Consider the following 25,067-nt stretch of genomic DNA (forward strand, 5'->3'; position numbering starts at 1 on the left):
AAACCACATACACAAATTTCATCTCCAGAGGGTGAATCTGCGACAGCCACAGCAACAAGAAATGCTTTAAAAAAAGACCTTGTTTATAAAAATCACCAGGTTTCACTCACACATCTCAATCTGCTACGCCAGCAACACCATCACAGCATCAAATCCATTTTGGTTGGAACGAGTCCTCTGAAATATCGAACAAGGAATCTTACAGTAAGATTTATTTTTTTTTAAAGCATTCCTCAGACTTTTCCTCAGCTCAGTCCACAGGAAGAACTGTGACCAGAACAACTGCCTACAAACTGCCTGCTGGATGCTGTTTTTTAATTCACTAACATCCTGAGTAACGGTCCTCCTTAGTCCATAACCTTCTTTCCTACTCCATGACGTTCCTTTCCTCAAAAAGACTCCGGGTTTTTTCTTTTCCCCTCCTCAATAAATCACTCATGCCAAAATTACGCACCTGTCTGTGCCGAGGGAATAGCAGAGGTCAGTGTATTTCAACCTAACAGTGGTTTGTATAACCAAGAAAAAAAAAAAGCCTCAAGCAAAGCTCTCTTCAGAATAGTGCAAATATGGATACCCCAAATCTGCCTGCCTCGCAACACACAGTAAACTAAGTTTCAAAAACGAAAGATTCCTCAAAGTCAATCAAGAGAAAATACTGGATTCATGAAAGTCTGCATCAGAACAAAGGCAACCCCCCCAGCCTAAGACCACCACGCTCATGAAGCTCAAACAGGAGAATGACGGCGCGCAGGTTTCACCACGCAGCTGTTGTAAGGCAGAGAGCTGGGGATCCACGGGAAAGCTGCAGGCTCAGCACCTCCGCGGGCTGCTGTTCCCTGAGCCAGCTACAGCGGCAGCCGCTGCACACCCAAAACACCGCTTCCATGTTTCTACCATACCTTCCAAGGGACGCTCATTCAGCTTTTCACCTCCCCAACGCGACGGTCAAAGCTTTTTGCCGATTAATATCAACCCGGGACGACGATGGGTAGCACACAATCAATCCTCGTTAAGGCTGATGATTATTCTCGATGCGCCCTGTAAGAGAGAAACACCCAGTTAATGGCTTGTGCCAAGGTGAGCGAGTCGTTTCACACGGATCAGCCACGTTGAGCAAACAGCCTTTTTATTGCCCCACCTGCTTGAATTTTCACACAGAATCACACAGAATGGTCGGGGTTGGCAGGGACCTCTGGGGTCACCCAGTCCAACCCCCTGCCCAAGCAGGGTCACCCAGAGCAGGCTGCACAGCACCGCGGCCAGGCGGGGCTGGAATATCTCCAGAGAAGGAGACTCCACAACCTTCCTGGGCAGCCTGGGCCAGGGCTCCGTCACCCTCAGAGGGAAGAAGTTCTTCCTCATCTTCAGCTGGAACTTCCTCTGCTTCAGTTTGTGCCCGTTGCCCCTTGTCCTGTCGCTGGGCACCACTGCAAAGAGTCTGGCCCCGTCCTCCTGACCCCCACCCTGCAGATATTTAGAGGCATTTCAAAGGTCCCCTCGCAGCCTTCCCTTCTCCAGGCTGAACACGCCCCGCTCCCTCAGCCTCTCCTCATAGGAGAGATGCTCCAGTCCCCTCCTCATCCTCGTAGCCCTCTGCTGGACTCTCTCCAGTAGCTCCTCATCTTGCTTGAAGTGGGGAGCCCAGAACTGGACACAGGACTCCAGATGGGGCCTCCTCAGGGCAGTGTAGAGGGGAAGGAGAACCTCCCTCGACCTGCTGGCCACACTCCTCCTGATGCATCCCAGAATGCCATTGGCCTTCTTGGCAGCCAGGACACACTGCTGGCTCAGGGTTGACCTGTCGTCCACCAGGACACCCAGGTCCCTCTCCGCAGAGCTGCTCTCCAGCAGGTCCGCCCCAAGCCTTTACTGACGCAGGCAATTTGATGCAACAATTTTGTTGTGGGTGACTGGGACTGTCCCACCTAACGGCGATTCTCCCAGCCACTAACGTAGACTCCATATAAAATAAGTTTATAGAAGTATTACAAGCCCAGCTGCAGGGACACCAGCCTGCAGAAAGCATGGAAAAGGTGGAGAAGATGACTGAAGACCTTAGCTCAGGCCATCTGTGGAGCAGCCGAACGCTACGCAGTCTGTTAATACACCAGAAACCTAACGAAGAACAAAAAAATTAGTCTTAAACTGTTCTGTTTTGCAGAGAAAATAATGAGGAATCTACAGCACTTGGCCCCAAGCTGGAAAGATCTCCAGTTGTGTCAGATCTTACATCCAAATCTAGACCGTTGCTTTAAAAATCACCTTCTTTCCTCTTTTCTAGAGAAGGCGAGGTTTGTGGACAGGAGCAGGACCCTGGTTAGGCCACCCAGCATCAGTGGAAAAAGGGGACAAACCTTTCAACCGCACAAACCCCTCTGGGGCCCTGACACAGGGGAAGGTGCCTTCAAAGCTGCGCTCTGCTCACAAAAACGGCTCCGAGGTGGAATCAGGCATGTATCAGTCAGAGCATCTATGGAGCGGGGAGGTGGCTCTTCTGGAGCTGCGGGTCTGTGAGTAAGGGGGAGAGGAAAACAATAAGGACTTCATCAGGCTGGGGGAGAGACGACTGAATTCTTCCCTCAGCAAACAGCTTACAGGTGCCTGGTTATTTTCTCAGTTACTCAGTTAAATATATTCAAGTTCTTGGTTACTTTCTGTAGGGCTCCTTCTGGTTTTAGATCTCCTTTTCAGCCACAGCTAACCACCCTTTCCACGTGCCACACAACGCATAAACAGGTAAGATGCATTATAAGAAGGTAAGGCAAGCCTCAAATAGCTAAAATTACCTATGCTGGTAGAACATAGGGGCAAAATTTCATGTCCCCCTCAACTATAGCAAGTGAGAAGCTGATGTTTTCTCTTATAATGCTTTATTAGAGCATTAAAGCCCTCTCACCCGGAGCAAGCTGCTGTTCACAGCCCCCAAACCACCCCGCAGCACCCAGGCAGCAAAGCCGGCAGCGGAACCGACGCCTGCGAGCCCCAGCTCCCGGCTTTGCCCCCCAGCACCTTGGCATAGCTGACGGGGACTGCCAGGCTGCAGAGCACCCCTGCAAGAACCGATATCCTCGCTCCAAAGTATTGCAACAACAGCTTTTATATCTGCACTTGATAAAGGGGACGATCAATCCGTTTTAAGTCGGTGTAGAAAGGAGATATATTCTGCAGACAGGGGGGAGAAGCAGCAGAGCATCTTCTCCCTCGTGGTGCCCCAGTGCTCCCCGGACGCCCACTCCATCGCTTTGCATTCCCCAACAAATAACCCAGGCTTGCTCGGGGCAACGCGGATTCCTGCTCCGGCTTTGTAGCGAAACAGGCTCCCTCTAATTATCCCTCAGCCTGACGGCATCTAAATGGTGGAACAGGAATACGGCAGAGACTCTAAATGAGGGAGTGTGAAAACAAGACCATCTCCTTTCTCCGTTCACACCGCAGGTCCCAAGCGCACGAGGACACGCTGCCGCCTGAGTCATCCCCAGCAACGCTTCACAGCCCGGCAGCAACCACCGATATTTCCCACGCAAGTGGGTTTTTTTTTTTAAAGAATTATTTAAAATGAGAGGATAGCAAGAGTAACTTTGGGACTGCAGGAGCAACGGTGTGATCAAAAGGATCAGTCACGTCCGTAGAATCTTATTAGAAGTAATTTATATGCAAGTAAAACAAATATTCCCCACTTTTCTAGGAAAATGCCAAATTCTGTACCGATTTCCACGCTTTACAATCTCACTGACTTCAGAGGGTTCGCCTGCGGTATGAAGCACCAGGCCGGGGCCTCCCAGCCATACAGAGTAATCCCTTCCCGCTCCCCCTTTCCAAACCCCTCTCATCCCATCGGGCGCTGCAGCGATGACCCCACGAGCCAAGTCTCAGCCCCGTGGCGACGCTTCTCCGCTCCCGGGTAAAGCCTGGGGAGGGGGCGAACGGGAAATACGAGGCCGGCGACGGAAACGTCGACATGCGAAACCCACGGCCCCGGCGAGCCCGGCGTGCGGGGCTGAGCACGGGGCGGCCGGGGGGTTAATTGGGGCAGGGCGGGGGGAGAGGCACGAACCTTCCTTCAACCTAATTAAACCCAGATCCAAAAGCCACCCCGATCCGAGGGCATCATGGGTTTTTGTCAGGAAGGGCAGGGATAAATTAACTCCTAACTCAGGCCCTATTCTTTTTTTTCATTGTTGTTTAAATTTTCCCACTTCCTAAGATTTCAGCGTTTCCTTGGGACAAAGCAGAGCTCCAGCCTGCCAGCTCACCCGCCCCTTCTCTCCAAGGCATCTGGGCAGATGCTTCCCCCAACCACGCTCTTCAAAACTACCCCACCTGCTTCTGCATTTACCAACATCAATGCGAAAGGCTATGGCTGACCCCTCTCTTCCATCACAGCTGTTATTTACAGTGCTACCGACACACTGGGATAGAGGCTAATAAATGTTTAATGGCCCAGTAAACACCAAGGGCTTTATCTACAGCCCATTTCAAAGCCTGATCAAATATAATAATCCTCTGCACGTCTGCCTGCCACTTCCCTGGCCTCCTGCGGGACGGGAGGAGATGTAGGCGGCTGCTCCACATTCAGACGAGGAAGGGGGGTGAGCTCTGGATGTGTTCGTGTTCATGGATGGGTTGGAGCGGGTGCACAGGAGGCCACGAAGATGATCCGAGGGCTGGAGCACCTCTCCTACAAGGAGAGGCTGGGGGAGTTGGGGCTGTTCAGCCTGGAGAAGAGAAGGCTCCGGGGTGACCTTAGAGCAGCTGCCAGTGCCTGAAGGGGCCGACAGGAAGGATGGAGAGGGGCTTTGCACAAGAGTGTGTAGTGATAGGACAAGGGGGAACGGCTCTAAACTAAAAGAGGGCAGATTTAGATTAGATAACTAGGAAGAAATTCTTCCCCATGAGGGTGGTGAAACCCTGGCCCAGGCTGCCCAGAGAAGCTGTGGCTGCCCCCTCCCTGGCAGGGTTCAAGGCCAGGTTGGATGGAGCTCTGAGCAACCTGGGCTGGTGGAAGATGTCCCTGCTCATGGCAGGGGGGTTGGAACCAGATGATCTTTAAGGTCCCTTCCAACCCAAACCATTCTATGATTCTGTATGGAATGGGGTGAGCTATAGGGAGATGGATGCTTTCCCTGTTTCCATCCCAATTTCTTGCTCCCAGAAGGGCAGGACTATGCACCAACCTGTCGGATCTCAACTTCCACATGATACAGAAAGGCAGGTGGCATCTGCCTCTAGGATTCAATAAAACAGTTCTTTATAATGGGAATATCACACCCAGCAAGCAGAGAATATGTGGAGGAAGCCGAGTATCATGTACTCACAGACTGGGGTATAGGGGAAAGACACCTGCACGTTTCATGAAGTGCTGTAGGAGACTATGAGACCAGAAATGCTGAAGCTTTGTAGAAAGAAGCTTTATTTTTAAAAATTACAGAAACAGAATCAATACTGCAGCAATTTATACAAGGCACAGCTTGCACAATGCATCGGATTGCCAAGGAGCTGAATTCCTCGCATGCACCTACCCAGGCAAGGGCCGACTTCTGCCAGACGAACCGATCCAGCGCACGAGGGAGCAAAACAACTCTCCCGGCAGATAAACCGCTTCCTCAGGCCTGACACGGAAGATCTTTTCCCCCTCAATTACAGCTGTGGGACCATTACTCAATCTTCCCTCCCCACGCAAGTCTTAGTTACCTTCTAGACTCTTGTATCTCCAGCGCGATATTTTAAATGAGTCATTTTGACACATTAAAGCTCAGCAGTTAGGTTTTTATTACGCTATTACGCAGCGCTGCGACAAGCTTCCCTAAAGACCTGATGCTAAATCACAGGCTAATTAGGGTTTGGAAACCTCACACGACCGTGCGATGAACACACTAGAAAAAGCCAGGAGGACTTCACAGGCGAGGCCTCCCCCCTCTCCGACATGGGGTTCCACCGTGGCACCAGCCAGCCAACACACGGGCTCCGGGAACCAGACCTGCTCCATATTAGGAGTGGTGGATACACCGGCAGGCTGGGCCGCCATACAGCGAGACCTGGACAGGCTGGAGAGTTGGGCAGAGAGGAACCTGATGAGGTTCAACCAGGGCAAGGGCAGGGTCCTGCACCTGGGGAGGAACAACCCCAGGCACCAGTGCAGGCTGGGGCTGACCTGCTGGAGAGCAGCTCTGCGGAGAGGGACTGGGAGTGCTGGGGGACGACAGGGTGACCATGAGCCAGCAGTGTGCCCTGGCTGCCAAGAAGGCCAATGGGATCCTGGGGTGCATTAGGAGGAGTGTGGGCAGCAGGTCAAGGGAGGTTCTCCTCCCCCTCTACACTGCCCTGGTGAGGCCCCATCTGGAGTCCTGTGTCCAGTTCTGGGCTCCCCAGTTCAAGAAAGATGAGGAGCTACTGGAGAGAGTCCAGCGGAGGGCTACGAGGATGAGGAGGGAACTGGAGCATCTCTCCTATGAGGAGAGGCTGAGGGAGCTGGGCTTGTTCAGCCTGGAGAAGAGAAGGCTGAGAGGGGACCTTCGAAATGCCTCTAAATATCTGCAGGGTGGGTGTCAGGAGGACGGGGCCAGACTCTTTCCAGTGGTGCCCAGCGACAGGACAAGGGGCAACGGGCACAAACTGAAGCAGAGGAAGCTCCAGCTGAACACGAGGAAGACCTTCTTCCCTCTGAGGGTGACGGAGCCCTGGCCCAGGCTGCCCAGGGAGGCTGTGGAGTCTCCTTCTCTGGAGATATTCCAGCCCCGCCTGGCCGCGGTGCTGTGCAGCCTGCTCTGGGTGACCCTGCTTGGGCAGGAGGGTTGGACTAGATGACTCACAGAGGTCCCTGCCAACCCCGACTATTCTGTGATTCTGTGATATTCCAGACCTGTTTTACAGTTTTCTGGACCATATTCCAGGTTTGATTTTTCTTGTTCAGCCTCCAAATCAGCCCCCAAACCATGTCCTGATACCAGCAAGGGCTTCTGATCTCGCCAAATCTGACCTCCCCCCCCGAACCACCACCCCCTCTGCGCTCAGATGATGGGAGAGAGCTGCCTCCCAGTCCCACCGGGTCAAACCGGAGGGTTCTCCACCTCCGACCCGTGCAGAAGGCGAGGCATCAGGGCAGGATTACGAAAACGGAGGCTCGAGGCCAAAACGCAGGAGCCCGGAGGCAGGGCTGTCGCTGGGGTGTAGCTCACCCCCGTCGCCGTGCCCCGGCCCCTTCCCTCCCTCCACGGGACGGTCCTATTCAGCGTGGCCAGGAGACTCTTGCAGAGGATGTTTTAAAACTCCCAAAGCTGCCAAAAACGTCAAATTAGAGCACAGGGAGAGCTCGTAAGCAATCCACCCAAAGCGAACCGCAGCGCTGCTTGGCTGCCTTTTTGGGTGAAACCAAAACTCGTGAAAGCAAAGATCTACCGGCAATTACACCCAAAAGGCTTCCTGTCTCCGCTCGGATCGTTGTTTGCTTTGGGTTTTCGCGGTAGATGGGAGCACAGACTACAATTTGTGGGAGATAGGTTATTGCTGCTAATGCAAAGAGCTATTTCCCCACCCCTCCCCTTAACAGATAAAGAAAGCACTAAAAACGCCGCTCTGCAACGGCTTCGGCCTGCGTTCGCAGATGGCAGCAAAAATTAGCATTTATTTATTTGCGGTTTTAGTCACTTTTAAAAAGAAAAACAGATCAAGGAAGAAATGCACCTGAAGTAGGACTCCCTCTCCTGCCTTTCGCAACTCATACTGCAAAAGGCAGCAGGGAAAGAGCATTTTGCAGAGCTTTAGGAAACCACATTTAGAAAAAAAAGAATACATTGACCCAAGACGGAGAATGAAAACAAGCAGAACAATCAGAGTCACGGAAGTTTGCTCCGAGGAGACAGCTGGGAAGGTGAAAGGAGGAAGCAAGCAAAAGAAAACACACAGCATAAAGACACAAGTTAGTCCCAAACAGCAGAATTATTCAGCCTTTCACATTTGCGCAGCACTGCATACACCAAACAAGATGTGGCCATACAGTGCTGCGCGGTTCGAGACCCAGCTGCATTTATCTCCACAACCATACCCCTCCAGAGGGCTCAGCCCACCCCGTGCCTCCTGAGGACCTCAGCCTCCCTGTCTCAGAATCACACCGGGGCTGAGGTGGGAAGGGACCTCTGGAGAGCATCTGGTCCAACCCCCCTGCTCAAGCAGGGCTACCCAGAGCCGGTTGCCCAGGACCATGTCCAGACAGATCTTGAGGATCTCCAAGGAGGGAGACCCCACAACCTCCCTGGGCAACCTGTTCCAGCACTCCGTCACCCTCACACTCAAAAAGCGTTCCCTGATGTTCAGAGGGACCTTCCTGTGTCTCACTTTGTGCCCATGGCCCCTTGTCCAGTCACTGGGCACCACTGGAAAGAGCCTGGCTCCATCCTCCTTGCGCCCTCCCTCCAGGTATTTACAGACATTGGTGAGACCCCTGCAGCCTTCTCTTCTCCAGGCTGAGCAGTCCCAGCTCTCTCCGCCTTTCCTCCTACATGAGGTGCTCCAGTCCCTGAATCATCTTTGTGGCCCTTTGCTGGACTCTCTCCAGTCTGTCCATGTCTCTCTTGTACTGGGGAGATCAGCACCAGACACCATGTTCCACGTGTGGCCCCACCAGTGACGAGCAGAGGGGAAAGATACCCTCCCTCAACCCGCTGGCCACGCTTGGTCTAATGCAGCCCAAGACACCCCTGGCCACCGAAATTTGCCACAAGAGCACCTTGCTGGCTCATGGTCAGCTTGGTGTTCACCAGGACCCCCAGGTCCTTTCCTGTCAAGCTGCTTTCCAGCCAGGTGGTCCCAGCAGATACTGCTGCCCAGGGTTGTTCCTCCTCAGGGACAGGACTTTGCACTTCTCCTTGTTGAGCTTCATGAGGTCCCCATTGGCCCATTTCTCCAGCCTGGTGAGGTCCCTCTGAACGGCAGCTTGACCCTCTGGTGTATCAGCCACTCCTCCCAGTTTGGTGTCACCAGCGAGCTTGCTGAGGGTGCACTCAGCCCCATCTTCCTGGTCATTAATGAAGATGTTGAACAGGATCAAACCCAATACTGACCCCTGGGGTACACCACGAGTTACTGGCCTCCAACGAGACTTCATGCCACTGGTCACCACCCCCTGGGCCCAACCATTCCACCAGTTTTCAACCCACCTCACTGTCTTCTCATCTAGTCTGTACATCAACAGCTTCTCTGTGAGGATCTTACAGGAGACAGAGTCTTAGGCCTTACTGAAGTCCAGGTAGGCAATACCCACCACTCTCCCCTCATCTACCAGGCCAGCCACTTCATCGTAGAAGTTTCTCAAGCTGGTCAAGTAGGACTTCCCTTTAGTGAACCCATGCTGACTGCTCCTGATGATTATCTCATCCATCAAGTGCCTGGAAATGGCTTCTAGGATGAGCTGCTCCATCTCCTACCTGTACTTATAGTTTTGGCTCAAAAAAGTTGGAGAATCTCACATTATCTGCTCAGTCTTCTTGAAGGATGTTGCTTGATTATTGCAGTGATAAAAAGTGCAGGGAAAGAGCACAAGCATGAAAGAAAAATACTTGTAGTTCACTAAGAAATCTGATATCATGCAGGCAAGATCATCGCTAAAGACTTTAGTTTAGATGAACAAGTGAAAAAGGAACAGAGAGCATCAGCTACACGGATGATAAATACACATCATTTTCCCCAGTAGTGAAGCCTGTCCTCACTGCAGGAAATTGCCATTTACTTCCAGCACAAATGGATTACTCATGGACAGAGAAGCTGAGGGCAAAATTAACTCTTGGAGCCCAGCGCGTCCCAGGAGATCAGATCAAACCCAGCCTGCTCCTTTCCTCCACTGCACACAGACCAGGAATCTGATGGCCTCTTTGATTGCTTCCATCACCGCAATAATTATTTCAATTTTTAGCGTCTTCATTTTGGCAGAGGCTCTCTTAGAAGCCCTATCAAGAACAATTAAATGCAAGAATTAAGTGAAATAAGGCGCCAACAAGGTTCGGTGTCTGCACCTCTTCCCTTAAGTGGGATGGACGACTAAGTGCTCAGCATACAAACTCCTGCCTACACAGGGAGGCACCCCCAGAAGAGATCCAAAAAGCCTTTTTCTTAATAGAAACCATCTAGAACTTGCCAATAAGAAAAGCTAAATCCTGCAAGCCCAGCGAGATGGAGCCCTGGCTCCAGCTCCCACGCGGGCTCAAGAGTTCAAACCCACTTCCCACAACCCAGGGAGAGCAGCCGGCTCAGCCCATGGTCTTTCTTTGCTGTCCTTCCCTGACGATGCTGCGATGCTAAGCAGCCAAATATGCAAGTCACTACACCGGAATTACACAGCGTAGTGACCAATGGACTTACCTAGGAGGGAAGTTCTGGCCATGGTCCTCTTTCTCAGGACTTTTTATGTGCTTTACGTTGGATATCCATTGGACTTGAGAAACCCACAAGCACTCACACTGCACACGCCGCTGAGCAGAGGGACCAGGACACAATTCCTGCCCTTTCACGCTCCACCGATAAATCGCACGCTCCTCTGCATGGGTGCTCAGAGTTGAGGGACACGGAGGGACGCAGCACCCGCGCTTCCAACAGCCAGGGAGTGCTGCAGGCTTCTCGCCAACAGTCAGAGGAATGGCAACCTAACACCTAGTCCAGAAGCATCTCAAGGAGCTTCCAGTGTTGGCTGCCCAAAGAGCCCAGGTTTCTGAGATCGCAGTTCTGATCTTATTTTAACGTGTTTTTTTTTAGGAACATAGGTCTTCAGAAATTGCCTCTTACTCAAAGACTAACAGCTGCATGACAGTCACATTCAGATTCAAAGCCTTCTACTCATTCCTGAATTCGAAAGCAAGGCTAAGCAGATGCACCACTAAGTCCAGTTTCCTTTTTTTTGACAAGTATAACGACCCCCAGCTTCACAGACACAAGACACTTCGAGAAGCGACTCCTCAAATAGTGAGATGACAGAAGCAGCAACAAAAGCCCACTCACCCTACCACTGGTCTCATGCCTTGCAAAATAATTGCCTTCCCACCCAGAACTAAAGGTTACAATTACAGTGAGAATGAGTCAAGCCGGAAAGACCTATTTAAAAAAAAAAAAAAGAGAGAGAAAAAATGGAAAAAAAGTTTTAATGAAAACATGCAGGCGATTGTGAGACAGAAGGGGCCCATTTTCGCATCGCACCTTGTTTGCTCATGCTTTGTCTCAGTTGCCAACCACAAATTAAACACTCCAGTTGAAACTTTGCTCATCTGCTACCTTTAATCCTTAGTCACTAGCAAGTGAACATCTGTTTTGCTTTGAAGCTTTCAGCAGTGACTCAGTATTATCTACAGCGTTGGACCGCTGAAGATTAGTATTCCTGAGGTTTTTTTTTTTTTCCCCTTCCCCTAGCAACAGCGCTGCTTGCTTTCAGGAGGAGGAATCAGCCTACAAAATTGTGTTACAAAATCACTGACGTCTGACATGAGTTGAGGAGGAAGCGCAGGACCCGGAGAGACCTCACCCTCAGCTGGGAACAAACCGGCCGCGATCTCTCCCAGCGCATACCTGTGCCCCACAGCTCGGGGCGATTGACACGTGGTCGCAGGGTGACCCACGGCGTGGGGCGATCCACACGTGGTCGCAGGGTGACCCACGGCTTCAGGGCTCCAGAGAAGCAGCGATCTCCCGCTGTGTTCACAATAAGCAGGTCGCAATTAAAATGACTCCAGCAGCTCTCTCAGCGTGAGCATCCCCCCCGAGCCTGAAAGCAATCCCAAAGGTTTACCGGCCATTTCACCTCCGCTGGCTTCGGGCAGGCCAGATAGCTCAGCATCTTCAGCAGCAGCGAAGCCCCGGAGGTAGACGCACAGCTTGAGAAAAGGATGCAGGAAATATCCCTGCGCCCAGGGACTCAATTAACTCGCTGATAGAAGACACCAGCATCCCATTAAGGCGGTAGACGCTGTGCCTGCACAAAGGCGTGCCACGCCTGGGAAAAGGACTTCAGGGATAGCATGTGCTCTGTGTACGTGCAAGGGAAGAGCCTGGACACGGTCATCACCTTGTCCTGCTGTGAGGAGAAGGGATCTGTGCAATATCCGAGTTCGCTGACAAACCGATCGCTAACAGCCGCTTCCCCCTGATTTGTGCGGGGTCGATCCTGCGGCTCATTTTCCCTGGAAGAGTCACAGAATAACAGCATGGTCGGGGTTGGCAGGGACCTCTGTGGGTCACCCAGTCCAACCCCCTGCCCAAGCAGGGTCACCCACAGCAGGCTGCACAGCACCGCGGCCAGGCGGGTCTGGAATATCTCCAGAGAAGGAGACTCCACAGCCTCCCTGGGCAGCCTGGGCCAGGGCTCCGTCACCCTCAGAGGGAAGAAGTTCTTCCTCATGTTCATGAAGAGCATTAGACATAAAGCAAACCCACAGAACCCCTCCTCCACCCCGCCAAACGGCGGCTGTAAAACAGCCCCACGGGTCTGACAGGCGGATACGAGGCACAGGTTGGCTTCACGGAGCTTTGCCATCTCCCACACCAGGCGTGGGTGTACCGCGCTCGAAGGGTTTTACAATCCACTGCACCCTCCACGCACAGAGAAGGGCACTGCCACCCAGGACACAGACATTAACCCACTGGAAGATAGAGATCCAAGGGGAAATCTGGGGAAACCTCAATTCCCAGCTCCCAGCTCATGGATATAACCTCCAAAATCTTCAGTAAACTGGCAAAAATTAGTGTGCACAGCTACAGCCTGAGACTGTCTAAAGGGGCACAACAGACCACCTCTGAGATGTGTTTAATTCAGTACCTCCCACAGCAACCAGCAGCAGGTCTAGGAAGCAAGGTCAGACCCACACCAGCACATCCCATTTTCTCCCCAGAACACTTCCCAGTCTCCAGCACGGACTGTTTCTGCCCAGGGATCTTCGCACTTTCCTTCCACCAGTTTACCCAGTCACCTTTTCAATCCTGTTTTTAAGCATCCCATGGCAAGCAGCAGCCTACCTTAACACACGGGGTGGAACTGTGTTTGCAAACACCGACAGCATGCAGGAGAGCACCGTCAACTCCAAAGATTACGATACCCACAGCTCACAAAGCTCCACCGAGTTCTCACCCCAAAGTTTTTACAGCACTAACAGAGCCCACGACAAACAAGCACTGCCATGAAAGCCTTCAAGATTCAAACTGTGCTCCTCACTAGCAGCTCTGCGGGCGAAGAAGCAGAAGAACTGGTTTGGAAAGAGAAAAGGAAAGAAAATACAGATGACTCCGATAGCGTGTCTAATTAATAAAGCACAAACTAGACGGGCTGGTTCAGTCTGCGCGTCCCATCTGCCTTGACTTCAGTCGGGACGGTTCCCATCTCCACAAGCGCCAGTCTCCGTGCGTGCCTTCAGCACCCAGGCACATACACTCTTCTACGGCGTTGTCACAGAATCACAGAACGGTCGGGGTTGGCAGGGCCCTCTGTGGGTCACCCAGCCCAACCCCCTGCCCAAGCAGGGTCACCCAGAGCAGGCTGCACAGCACCGCGTCCAGGCGGGGCTGGAATATCTCCAGAGAAGGAGACTCCACAGCCTCCCTGGGCAGCCTGGGCCAGGGCTCCATCACCCTCAAAGGGAAGAAGTTCTTCCTCATCTTCAGACAGAACTTCCTATACGCACATCCTTGCGCTCTTGTCTCGGGAAGAAGGGATGAACAATGAAAAATACGCGTGTCCACTATGCAGAGCATGGTCCTGATACACCAAAGCCGCATCCCAAGGACTAAACACAAGAGTTTGGTACGAGTTTGCTGCAATTTTGTAGCCACCAGCTCTACTTATCTACCTGTAAAGCCTTAACCTCATAAGAGCTAACATTTTTTATTGTCTGCCACTTTAAGCAACTTTGCAATCAACTTGCGTGAAGTTCTATAGTGTAAATGCTGGTTTACGAAGACTTGTTTGCGGAGTGACCAGGTACAGCTCCCTAAGGTCGTCAGTTAGAGTTCCGGTACTAGAACTGCAGGTTCATACACGGTCTCTTTGCATGGTTCTGGTCCTCCTTTTGAAAACAGCAAGCAGAGGAGACAGACATCGCAGAGTTCCAAGAACGGGAAATATCCAGACACTCTTGCAAACGTGCACCCTGGCCCTAAAAGCTTCAACAAAAGGAAAAAGCAAGTAACAAAAGCGAGGGGAGCAGCTCCATCGCTCCGCAGGAGGTCAGCGGCACAGCCAGGGACGGGACGTGGGAGATGGAGAAGCACACAGGGGGCCTGTGGCACCCCGACAAAGCAACCTCTACGACTTCAAAGGAAACAGAGAAGAGGTCAGCAGGAGGTGCAGCCAGCATGGCGCAGGGGTTTCAGCCAGCGTGCCACGAAAAACATATATGAGTTCAGAAAAGTGGCAGGTCTTTACATAAAGAAAGTACCACTCCTGCTCCCCCGGGGAAAGAGGTGGCGGCGGGGAAGATGGTTGCACCCCATTTCTGATTTTTAAGAGGATTTCTCCTAAGGTATTAAATCTGTGAGAAGTGTTGAGACTTAGCAGCTGGGGACAGCCAGCAGAGAGCACAAGGAGCAGAAAACTTGCTCCTCTCAAACCAAAGCAACCTCGCAGAGCCCTTTTCCTCCGTGGTTTAGCACACTGGAAACACCCGCTTCGTAACAGGCAGCAGGACGGCGCCAAGAGCTGCTCCTGCAGCCACGCACAGGCCTCCAGAACAACAGGAAACCGGTGGCCAAGCGGTGCCAATAGGCCTGGTGCTTTCCCTGCCCCAATCACACAGAATGGTCGAGGTTGGAAGGGACCTCTGTGGGTCACCCAGCCCAACCCCCTGCCCAAGCAGGGTCACCCAGAGCAGGTTGCAGAGGACCTTGTCCAGGCGGGTCTTGAGTATCTCCAGAGAAGGAGACTCCATAGCCTCCCTGGGCAGCCTGGGCCAGGGCTCTGTCACCCTCAGAGGGAAGAAGTTCTTCCTCATCTTCAGCTGGAGCTTCCTCTGCTTCAGTTTGTGCCCATTGCCCCTTGTCCTGTCGCTGGGCACCACTGGAAAGCTCAGCTTTTCTGCTCAGCAGAGGACAGGCTGACTCACTCACCCCGCTTAAAAACCCAAACACCAACACGAGTCAGTCTGCTGGAGCTGGCGGCTCGGTTTTTTTCAGGTTTCATTGCTGCAGGTGGATTTCATGGAAACGGAAACCTTTCGAGGAGGTCAGATCCTTTGGAGGCAGAGAGGAAGCTGCAGTCAATTCCAAGCCAGCTTCTCCTCTGTCACTTCATGCATGCCCAGAGTGGCTGCTGGCACTTGCTCCTGAACAAGCCACCAGGAATCTGGCCCTGAAAAGACAGCCTACTCTATTCTTTGTGCAGCACGAGGGAAGAGGAATGGGACTGAACAAGCAACGTCTGACCGGGGAAGCCCACGCTACACCTATGATTACCTGCAAGAAAGAAATCAGCCTAGCATTCAAGCCAGCCAGCCAGGGAATGCCAAACCTTTACCAAAGGAAAACCTCGAGCTAACCTGGATGCAAACAAGCTCATATCCACCGGGACGCCAAGCCCCTTTTGCTGTCTTCGTCCTAAAGAGCTATTTTCACAAAGGTCTGAGCTGGGGTCTCTCTGGCCCAGCTCCCATCTCCACATCCCTCCCAGTTCAACAGCATGGAACAGCAGAGAGCTTCGCTTTGTAAATCGTGGTTGTCACACTGAGGACCGTGATCCATCGCAACTGCAACGTGAAAGGAACCACAGAGCAGCGATGGCAAAACGCCATGGCACAGATCGGTTCTCCAGGCTTCTCTCTCAAAGCTCAAGGCAGATGATGCACGTGGGTGGCTGGAACTTCGTCCCAAGAAGGTCAACCAGCGCAGGAAGGCTCAGCTGCACTAGAATAGTCAAGATCTCAAGCAGAACACTTCAAAGTAAGCAGTTTTCCTCCAGAAACAGTTGATAGGTTTCCAGTAGCATCCTGGAAGCCTTCCTTCTGCTAAGGAACTGGTTACTTCGGAATGGAGCTAACTCAGGTACACGCACCCAGCAAAAGGCAGAAGAGAAGTTTAACTGGAACTTGCTGACTCCGCGGCGATGGTACGGGGGGGCAGCGGAGATCGGGGCGGCAGCCAGTGCTCTGGAACAGGCACAGAAACAAGTTTCCACGGGAGCATGTTTCTTTAAAGTCAGATGCATTAGATCATCTTGTCCCCCAGAGTATGTCGTTTCCTAACGTTTTGCCCAGACCAATTTCAAATGTCAAAAGCGATGGTTGGGTTTGTTGGTTTGGTTTTGTTTTTAACTACCTTGAGTCCCCACAGAGCCAGTCAAGGATGAAAATTTTAGACTCTGCTCTGTCTTTCACATTATAAACGCAATTACCGCTGCAGCCTGATTACAGCGTCTCCTGTCACACAGATTCTGCGAGGGGCTGGAAGAACAGCTTGCCTTTCAAACGTAGTCAGAAAAATTCATCGGAGTCCTTCAGTGCTCAGCGGTCACGTGCCAACGAAATTTAAGCAAAGCATGTGCAGTCTTGAGGGAAGAGCATCCCTTAGAGCAAGCTATTCCTACTGTCTTCAAAAACTGACATGGCAAAAAGCCCTTGTAAAGTACTTACCCTGAAACACAGACTACTCTCATTATTCCTCTTGCTTTTCAATCCTTTCATCCAGATAATGAAGAAAAATCTTCACTACAGGCAGAGATAGAATCATAGAATCATTAAGCTTGGAAAAGACCTCTCAGATCATCGAGTCCAACCGCCAACTCAACGCCACCATGCCTACTAAACCATGTCCCCAAGTGCCACATCTACACGTTTTTTGAACCCCTCCAGGGATGGGGACTCCAGCACAGCCCTGGGCAGCCTGGTCCAGTGCCTGACCGCTCCTTCAGGAAAGAAATTTTTCCTAATATCCAATCTGAACCTTGATTTTTGGATGCACGTGACGGTTTGGATATGGACAGTCTTGCCTGACCTCGATGCATGAGATGCAGGACGGAGCAAAACAACGGTTCACAGGACTAACGTTAAGGTTAGTTTGACTCCTCTTCCCAGACACAAAGGCAGTGAGCATCTTGGATTTAGCTCTTGGATGACTGTAAGTGGAAATTCGCACTACAAGCTGGAAACATCTGGATATAGATAGTTAAACAAGATAGGATCGTCAGGTCACATCTGTTTTCCACATTGTTATTTCAGCCTACCAAAAGGCTGGAGTCAGGCGGTCGGGGCACCGGCTGGAGACGGGAGAAGCTCTGCAGTGTGTTACTGGGGTTCCCCAAGCTGGATGGTCACATAGCCCACTGCCACCAGGCGAGAGCTCCCTTCTCCTCCACCTCCCCACCCCAGGCGTTCCCACAGCCGCCCGTGCCAGGCCCTGCGCCAGCCAACTTGCCTCACTAACCTGCCAAAACGTCAGCCGGGACCGGGTGCCACGCCGAGGAGAGCAGTTTTACGCCAAGGTAAGCAAGCCGAGCTGCCTCACCCGATCGTCAGATGCGGTCCAACATGTGCGGAAAAGAGGGAACAGAAAAATAAACTCTCCAAAACACCACCACCTACACCTTATATCAGCTCACCTCTGCCACGTAAGAGCTCATCGACTCTTCATTTCCTCTCAACACTGGGGTGACAGCCCTCCCTGCTCAACCAAGGCAAGGGCAGGGTCCTGCTCCTGGGGAGGAACAACCCCAGGCACCAGTACAGGCTGAGGTGGACCTGCTGGAGAGCAGCTCTGCGGAGAGGGACTGGGAGTGCTCAGGGACAACAGGGTGACCATGAGCCAGCAGAGTGCCCTGGGTGCCAAGAAGGCCAATGGCATCCTGGGGTGCATTAGGAGGAGTGTGGGCAGCAGGTCGAGGGAGGTTCTCCTCCCCCTCTGCTCTGCCCTGGTGAGGCCCCATCTGGAGTCCTGTGTCCAGTTCTGGGCTCCCCAGTTCAAGAAAGATGAGGAGCTACTGGAGAGAGTCCAGCACAGGGCTACAAGGATGAGGAGGGGACTGGAGCATCTCTCCTACGAGGAGAGGCTGAGGGAGCTGGGCTTGTTCAGCCTGGAGAAGAGAAGGCTGAGAGGGGACCTTCGAAATGCCTCTAAATATCTGCAGGGTGGGGGTCAGGAGGACGGGGCCAGACTCTTTCCAGTGGTGCCCAGCGACAGGACAAGGGGCAACGGGCACAAACTGAAGCAGAGGAAGTTCCAGCTGAAGACGAGGAAGAACTTCTTCCCTCTGAGGGTGATGGAGCCCTGGCCCAGGCTGCCCAGGGAGGCTGTGGAGTCTCCTTCTCTGGAGATACTCCAGACCCACCTGGACGCGGTGCTGTGCAGCCTGCTCTGGGTGACCCTGCTTGGGCAGGGGGTTGGGCTGGGTGACCCACAGAGGTCCCTGCCAACCCCGACCATGCTGGGATTCTGTGACTAACTAAGAGCCGAAGCTGCTGGGCCCGAGCCCCAGCGAACACCTGATTTTGACGAGACAGGGCTTGATCCCCAGTTATTACGCAGTAAGTGGGAATATTAAGTGCAAATATTAATGGTGAAATAGGCACAGCGGGCACCAAGGTTACAGGGAGGTTTACAGGACGGGACTAAACTGCTGAGTTCAGCTAACAGCACATACCTGGCTGTCAAAGAGAACAAGTTTTAGCAGCTTATTATTAATAAAGAATTCTCTGCAGGATGTTTTCTGCTAGGAAAAAGCAAAAACATATTGCTTTTTCAGCTGCTCATGACGTAAAGTGAGCTGAACAAGCCTCACTTCAGAGCGAATAAATCCATTTTGGATCAGGCAGTGGGCAACTCCAGCGGGAAGCAGTCAGCATCGCTGGACACATCGTATCTATTCTCCAAGCAAGAGACTTCAGGCTCAGAGCACTTCAAAAGCCGGCCCTTCTCAGCAGGCACGGAAACATCAACTCCTCCCTTTCTTTCGCACCTCTTCCCTTTTTCCTGGGGGCAGCAGGCAGCCTGGGGTGACACAACCAGGAATTCCCCAGTCCCTCCCCGGGCACACGATCTGTGAGCAAGGCAGGCATCGGTAAGCGGGAGCAGGGTGGCGAGGGGAGGAGAGTTCGTGGAAGAGAGCTCACAGAAGACAGGAATATTCAAGAGTTTCAACTCCTCTGTCTGAAGCCAGGAAAGACTTAAAAATCGTCATCTTTGCGCTTGAAGCTGCTAAGAAATGACCCTGCCCAGAGGAAAGAAAAACCACAAGTGGAAGAATTAAGTGGGCAAGTGCTTGACATAAGCGTGATTTTGTCAGAGGAGACAATTTATGGAACAGGTTTGTAAAAGCGAGGGAGGACAAGGGAAAAAAAGGGCAGCGTGGGTACTGCCAGGCTTTCTGCCTTCGAGCACCTTCTTCCAAGCTCATCTTCTGGCTCTCGGCCATGGAGATGGAGGGGCAGGATCCAAGAGCAGCTTACAGCGGGGAGATGAAAATGCACGAAAACGGCATCTCGGTGTGTCCCTCCGGCACTGCAGGACGGATCTGCAGCGAGATTTCAGCGTGACCCAGCACGGCTGGTCTCGGCAGCCCTCGCCTGCTTGCTGCGGGCAGGGCAGAGGGCGAGGTGGACCTCTTACAGCGTCTGGGTCTGCTTCCACCACCCTGCAACCACACGCACGTCGGACGGCTCCAGCCCGCACCGATCCGAGGAGCGAGCGTGCAAGGACCTCTGCGAAGAACTGCAGCGAAGCCTGGGAGCTATCCTGCACGAGGCCAAACGCTGCACGAAGGCTGAAACAAGCCAAGCTTCCGAGATGCCTGCTCAACGTCGCTGGGCTCTCAGCAAAGAGAACATTCAGCAGAAACAAAAAGGTTTTTCTGAAGTTGTCATATTTTTTTTGTTGCTTCCAAGATTTGTACCTGTACAAGCTCAGTGTCTCCAGCTGGCACATCTGCAGTCCTGGAGTTGAAGATACTGTGATGCTGTACGCCAGGTCATGGTGGAGAAGCGAGGGTTTAGCATCTGGGGGCCAGGAGGGAAGGAGGACTCAACCCCCTCCCCATAAAAAAGCCCTGAATTTAGCTCCAGAATAGGACAGACCAAACTTGTGCTCAGAAACGAAATCAAGTGGCTCTTCTTACCAAGAACAGATTTAAGCACCACACACACTCAGTTCCTCTCCCCCACACCATCACTTCCCAATCTTCCCCAGGCCTCCCACTTCTCCACGGTGGGAGATCCAAGCACCTCTGCCACCCGGGCACAGCTCAGAGCTGGTATTCGGGGTCAGATCCAGGATGGAAGCCACTTCGAGAATGTCTGAAGGGAGAACGCAGTTCAAGTGCTCTGAAAGCTTTGGAGCATTTTATTCAATGTTTTGACTGCTTTCAAGAAAAAGTAGGTCCCAGCTTCCAAAAGTATATGAAGTAAAACCACCAACAATGAGCAAAATCAATTCTAATGTAACATTCAACGTTACGGTTTGATGGGCTTATTTCTAGCTGCACACCAAGTGACTACAGGTAAACTGGGGCAGAGGTGCTTGAGAACTCGTGGAAGAACATTGAGGAGCTACAACAGGGTCACTGGAAGCGCCTCACTGAAGAGGGACACAACAATCTTACGTATCTTTGACAAAAGCCACTGTTATCTGAGAGCTGGCCTGAAGGTGGAAGTTGGTAGCCCACGTCCAAAGGATGGGCTCGTGCCGCAGGGGGTGTCAGAGGCCACGCTGCCTCCCAAGGCTTGATCAAGCCTTAGCTCTCCAAAAGTCTTCAAAAAACTCCACCAAAACTGAATGAACCCAGTGGCTGAACTTCGATTCCCCCCAGAGCAGAGGCTGCAGCACCTCTGGAGAGCAGCGGAAGGGACGTCTGTGTCCCTGCTGCTCACCGTGCATCTGCTCAGCCCCTAACACCAGGTTTCAGCCCTACAGCCAAGATCGGCGCTTTCATGCTCAAACATAATTACTCTCCGCTTCATTGCCACGCTGCCCAGAAACGCACAATGAAGAATCACAGGTGAAAGCAAACCCATGAGCACAGCTCAGGGTCTGCTCCGGTCCCCAGCCCTCCAGCACCCCTCTTCTAGGGCCAGGATGCAGAGCAGGGCAGGCCCTCGGCCGTCGGGAAGGGGCTGACGACGGCACCGCCCCGACAAGCTCTCGGGGGAAACACATCCTCTGCCTGAGCGACACAGTCTCGCACCCTGCTTCTCATGCTGGAAACCGGCACCTAGGCACCAGGGACAAGCTGCTGCCAGTCCTTGGGATCAAAGGACTGGAGAAAAACCCTCCAGTGCCGCAGCCTGAAGCCCATCTCGCCTGGGCCGGAGGCTTTGCCATGCTGCGGATTCTCGCCATTGGAGATGCTGGCGCAGGGAAACAGAGAGGCAGGAACGTCTCATGCTGCACGGAGATCAGAACTGGAAAGAGGGTTTTTTAAAAAAACTTTTAAAATCCCTATGCTGGACTCAAACTGCAGGAGGGACACGAAAGACTCGGGTGCTCACTCGGGAGGATAACCTCTTCAAGCGTCAAGTCAAAGCATCACAAACGAACTGAGCTGCAATCTGTCACCTAAAAAGCAAAATAACCTCCTGCAAATGCCCTGCACCAACAGGCCAGTCACAGAATCACAGAATGTTCGGGGTTGGCAGGGCCCTCTGTGGGTCACCCAGCCCAACCCCCTGCCCAAGCAGGGTCACCCACAGCAGGCTGCACAGGACCTTGTCCAGGCGGGGCTGGAATATCTCCAGAGAAGGAGACTCCACAGCCTCCCTGGGCAGCCTGGGCCAGGGCTCCGTCACCCTCAGAGGGAAGAAGTTCTTCCTCATCTTCAGCTGGAGCTTCCTCTGCTTCAGTTTGTGCCCGTTGCCCCTTGTCCTGTCGCTGGGCACCACTGGAAAGAGTCTGGCCCCGTCCTCCTGACCCCCACCCTGCAGATATTTAGAGGCATTTCGAAGGTCCCCTCTCAGCCTTCTCTTCTCCAGGCTGAACAAGCCCAGCTCCCTCAGCCTCTCCTCGTAGGAGAGATGCTCCAGTCCCCTCACCATCCTCGTAGCCCTGTGCTGGACTCTCTCCAGTAGCTCCTCATCTTTCTTGAACTGGGGAGCCCAGAACTGGACACAGGACTCCAGATGGGGCCTCCCCAGGGCAGAGCAGAGGGGGAGGAGAACCTTCCTCGACCTGCTGCCCACACTCCTCTTAATGTATTCTAGGATGCCATTGGCCTTCTTGGCACCCAGGGCACGCTGCTGGCTCAGGGTCACCCTGTCGTCCCCCAGCACTCCCAGCCCCTCTCTGCAGAGCTGCTCTCCAGCAGGTCCGCCCCAGCCTGTACTGGTGCCTGGGGTTGTTCCTCCCCAGGTGCAGGACCCTGCCCTTGCCCTTGTTGAACCTCATCAGGTTCCTCTCTGCCCAACTCTCCAGCCAGTTCTGTTAGTGAAGACAAAGCTCAAGCAATGCTTTAAAAGATCTGTAACTGTTACTGCAACAGGCAAAATGGAAAAATAAAAAGGTGGAAGCAGCAGTCCTCTTCCTTCCCCTGGGCTCAGGATCTGCAGCCAGCAGGGTTTTGGGCAGGGCTGGGAGCCTGCCCGCAAGCCGGCGCCGAAGGGGAGACACCGCACCCGCTGCCCCGGCCGTCCGCAGGGCTGGAAACGGCTGCAGCAACATGGAAAGCGTCGGCCGTACGATGGGACCGGTCACGGCCACGACAAGCGCAGCAGAGGTATCCTGAGACAGCCCTTCCGTGTTGGACCGCAAACTGGGGAGAAGCATCCGTGCACGCCGGCTGCTGCACTACCGCCCGCGCCCTTCGTTAGTTCGTAACTCGCGTTTCTGTAACTACATCGCCTTAACGGAGCAGCAGGGGAAGAAAAATTCAACACCAAACACCAAGAGGCAATCTCAGATGGGCAGCAACCCCTTCTCCGACGCGTGCGGATGGCATTTCAGCAGACAGGGCTCCGGGATCCTAAATTCCCTTAAACTGTGTTTCTTGGCCCGTGGGGCACTGAATGGTCTGAAATCAAACCCCCCTGTGCACACTTCAACCCCCTCCTCGTGCTGATGGGTGCACGAGGAGCTGCACCGCGAGTCCCGTTACAGAAGGAATCCTTAAAACGCTGCAAAATGTGATTTTAAAGATTCCCCCCCAAACTGAGCCAAACTGCCAGGGGGTGAGATCTCCCCGCTCTGTGCCCGGGCACGACACGATCGTGGGCAGCAACCGGCATCCACAGGTTTGGTCTCTCAGTCCGAAGGCTGCCGGCACCTCCAGGGATCGGTCACCTCTAACGAAGCCGCGACCGCCAAGCCGGGCACCACCTCGCTGGGACAGCAGCGGCCAGCCTTCCTCCCCTCACAGCAGCTCAGGGAGGCTTGCACTGCTGCTCCCCACCCCGCATCCTTCCACAGCAGCTAAACACACTCATCTCCAAAGATCTCACGTCAGCAACTCTAAATCCACTTTACAAAAATAAAATCATTCCAAATAATTCATACGAAAGCAGCTGAGCAAGTATTGAGCAACTGCAAAGTCCTCGGCTTCCTAAAAACAGTCATGATCTTGCAGGAACTCCAAAAAAAAACCCTCTCAAATCGTTGAATAGGTCAATTCCTGGGCTTGGATGCTGAGGAGCTCAGCTTTCCCGTCACCGCTGAGGCTGCTTCGCTGCCCAGGAGCTCTGGCTGAAGTTTCCACCTAGCTACCATCAGACCTGCGTGGCTCATCTCCGAAGCATATTTTCCCCCTCTTCAGGACTTTCCACCTCTCCCATGCACGTGTGCTCAGACTTCCCTTGTTCTCCATCCACCAGACAAATCAGGACAGCTTTCAGCATAAAAATTCAGCTTCTTAACCTTAAAGTTCAAAAAGGGGGGGGTTGTTTGGGGGCTGAACTTCTTGGCTTTGCTCCAAGGGGGCTGGAGAGGGAACAGAAATGGATGTTTTCAGACACCCTCATTACATGCTGCGTAATTACTCGGTAGAGGCAGGCTGCACACTCTGGCAGCGTCACTTCTGTAACTGCTCTTATGCTTGCAACTGAACCATTTCCAAAATGATGAGCAGAAACGAGCCGGGTGGATCCTGAACTGCTTCTTTCAAGTTTGCAGCAAACTAGAGCCACCAGCCTCCTACAAGCTGCCGGGCTTGTGTCCCACAGGAGCCAAAGAACCCTCTTCTGCGAGACGCCAAGTGTCGTCAGACCCCCTCGATCCACACAGGAACAGAGACCAAGCAGCACCCGGCAAGATCACGTCCTGCCACCTGGTTCAGCTAACACCGACGTAAGGCTCTACAAAACCACCAACCCAGTGTCCAGTGCTGGGCTCCCCAGTTCAAGAAAGATGAGGAGCTACTGGAGAGAGTCCAGCGGAGGCCTACGAGGATGAGGAGGGGACTGGAGCATCTCTCCTATGAGGAGAGGCTGAGGGAGCTGGGCTTGTTCAGCCTGGAGAAGAGAAGGCTGAGAGGGGACCTTAGAAATGCCTCTAAATATCTGCAGTGTGGGGGTCAGGAGGATGGGGCCAGACTCTGTTCAGTGGTGCCCAGCGACAGGACAAGGGGCAACGGGCACAAACTGAAGCAGAGGAAGCTCCAGCTGAAGATGAGGAAGAACTTCTTCCCTCTGAGGGTGACGGAGCCCTGGCCCAGGCTGCCCAGGGAGGCTGTGGAGTCTCCTTCTCTGGAGATATTCCAGACCTGCCTGGACGTGGTCCTGTGCAGCCTGCTCTGGGTGACCCTGCTTGGGCAGGGGGTTGGACTGGGTGACCCACAGAGGTCCCTTCCAATCCCGACCATTCTGTGATTCTGTGACCCCTCTGCTTGGCAGAGATGCACCCTAGGGAACGCAGCAGCTTTGGAAAAGGGGAGAGGGCTTGCACAGAAAGATGCTGGGGCCGCAGCACCTCCGTAGAGAAACCACCGCCCTTCCTTAGAGCATGTGCCTGCTGACAGCTCACCGTGCCCTCTTCCCGGGGGAGCATCATGGCGTTGGGCAACGGGGCAGCATCAGGTGCTCCATCCCACGCTGCTCACTCAGCTGTAGGAGAGAGAAAACAAGGACAGAGGGCTGCCGGGGTTCCTCTTTTCTTGCCACAAACAGGCCGAGCTCCAGCTGAGGGTACAGCCTTTTAAAGCAGCT

The 25,067-nt window shown here is 53.1% G+C and overlaps 1 protein-coding gene across 3 annotated transcripts in view; it reads right to left on the reverse strand.

The window, feature by feature from the left end:
• PTPRA (protein tyrosine phosphatase receptor type A) overlaps positions 1–25,067 on the reverse strand; it is a 150,148-nt gene that overhangs the window by 116,366 nt on the left and 8,715 nt on the right. For 2 of the 3 annotated variants that reach the window (XM_075420274.1, XM_075420272.1), the window contains exon 2: positions 900–1,038. The exons of the other annotated variant lie outside the window; for it this stretch is intronic. In XM_075420274.1, coding sequence (XP_075276389.1) covers positions 900–917 — 18 coding nt within the window. In that variant the 5' untranslated portion in view covers positions 918–1,038. The remainder of the gene's footprint in view (positions 1–899; positions 1,039–25,067) is intronic. 3 annotated transcript variants of the gene reach the window in all.

The sequence above is a fragment of the Opisthocomus hoazin genome, chromosome 5 (assembly GCF_030867145.1).
Source record: "Opisthocomus hoazin isolate bOpiHoa1 chromosome 5, bOpiHoa1.hap1, whole genome shotgun sequence".
Lineage (NCBI taxonomy): Eukaryota > Metazoa > Chordata > Aves > Opisthocomiformes > Opisthocomidae > Opisthocomus > Opisthocomus hoazin.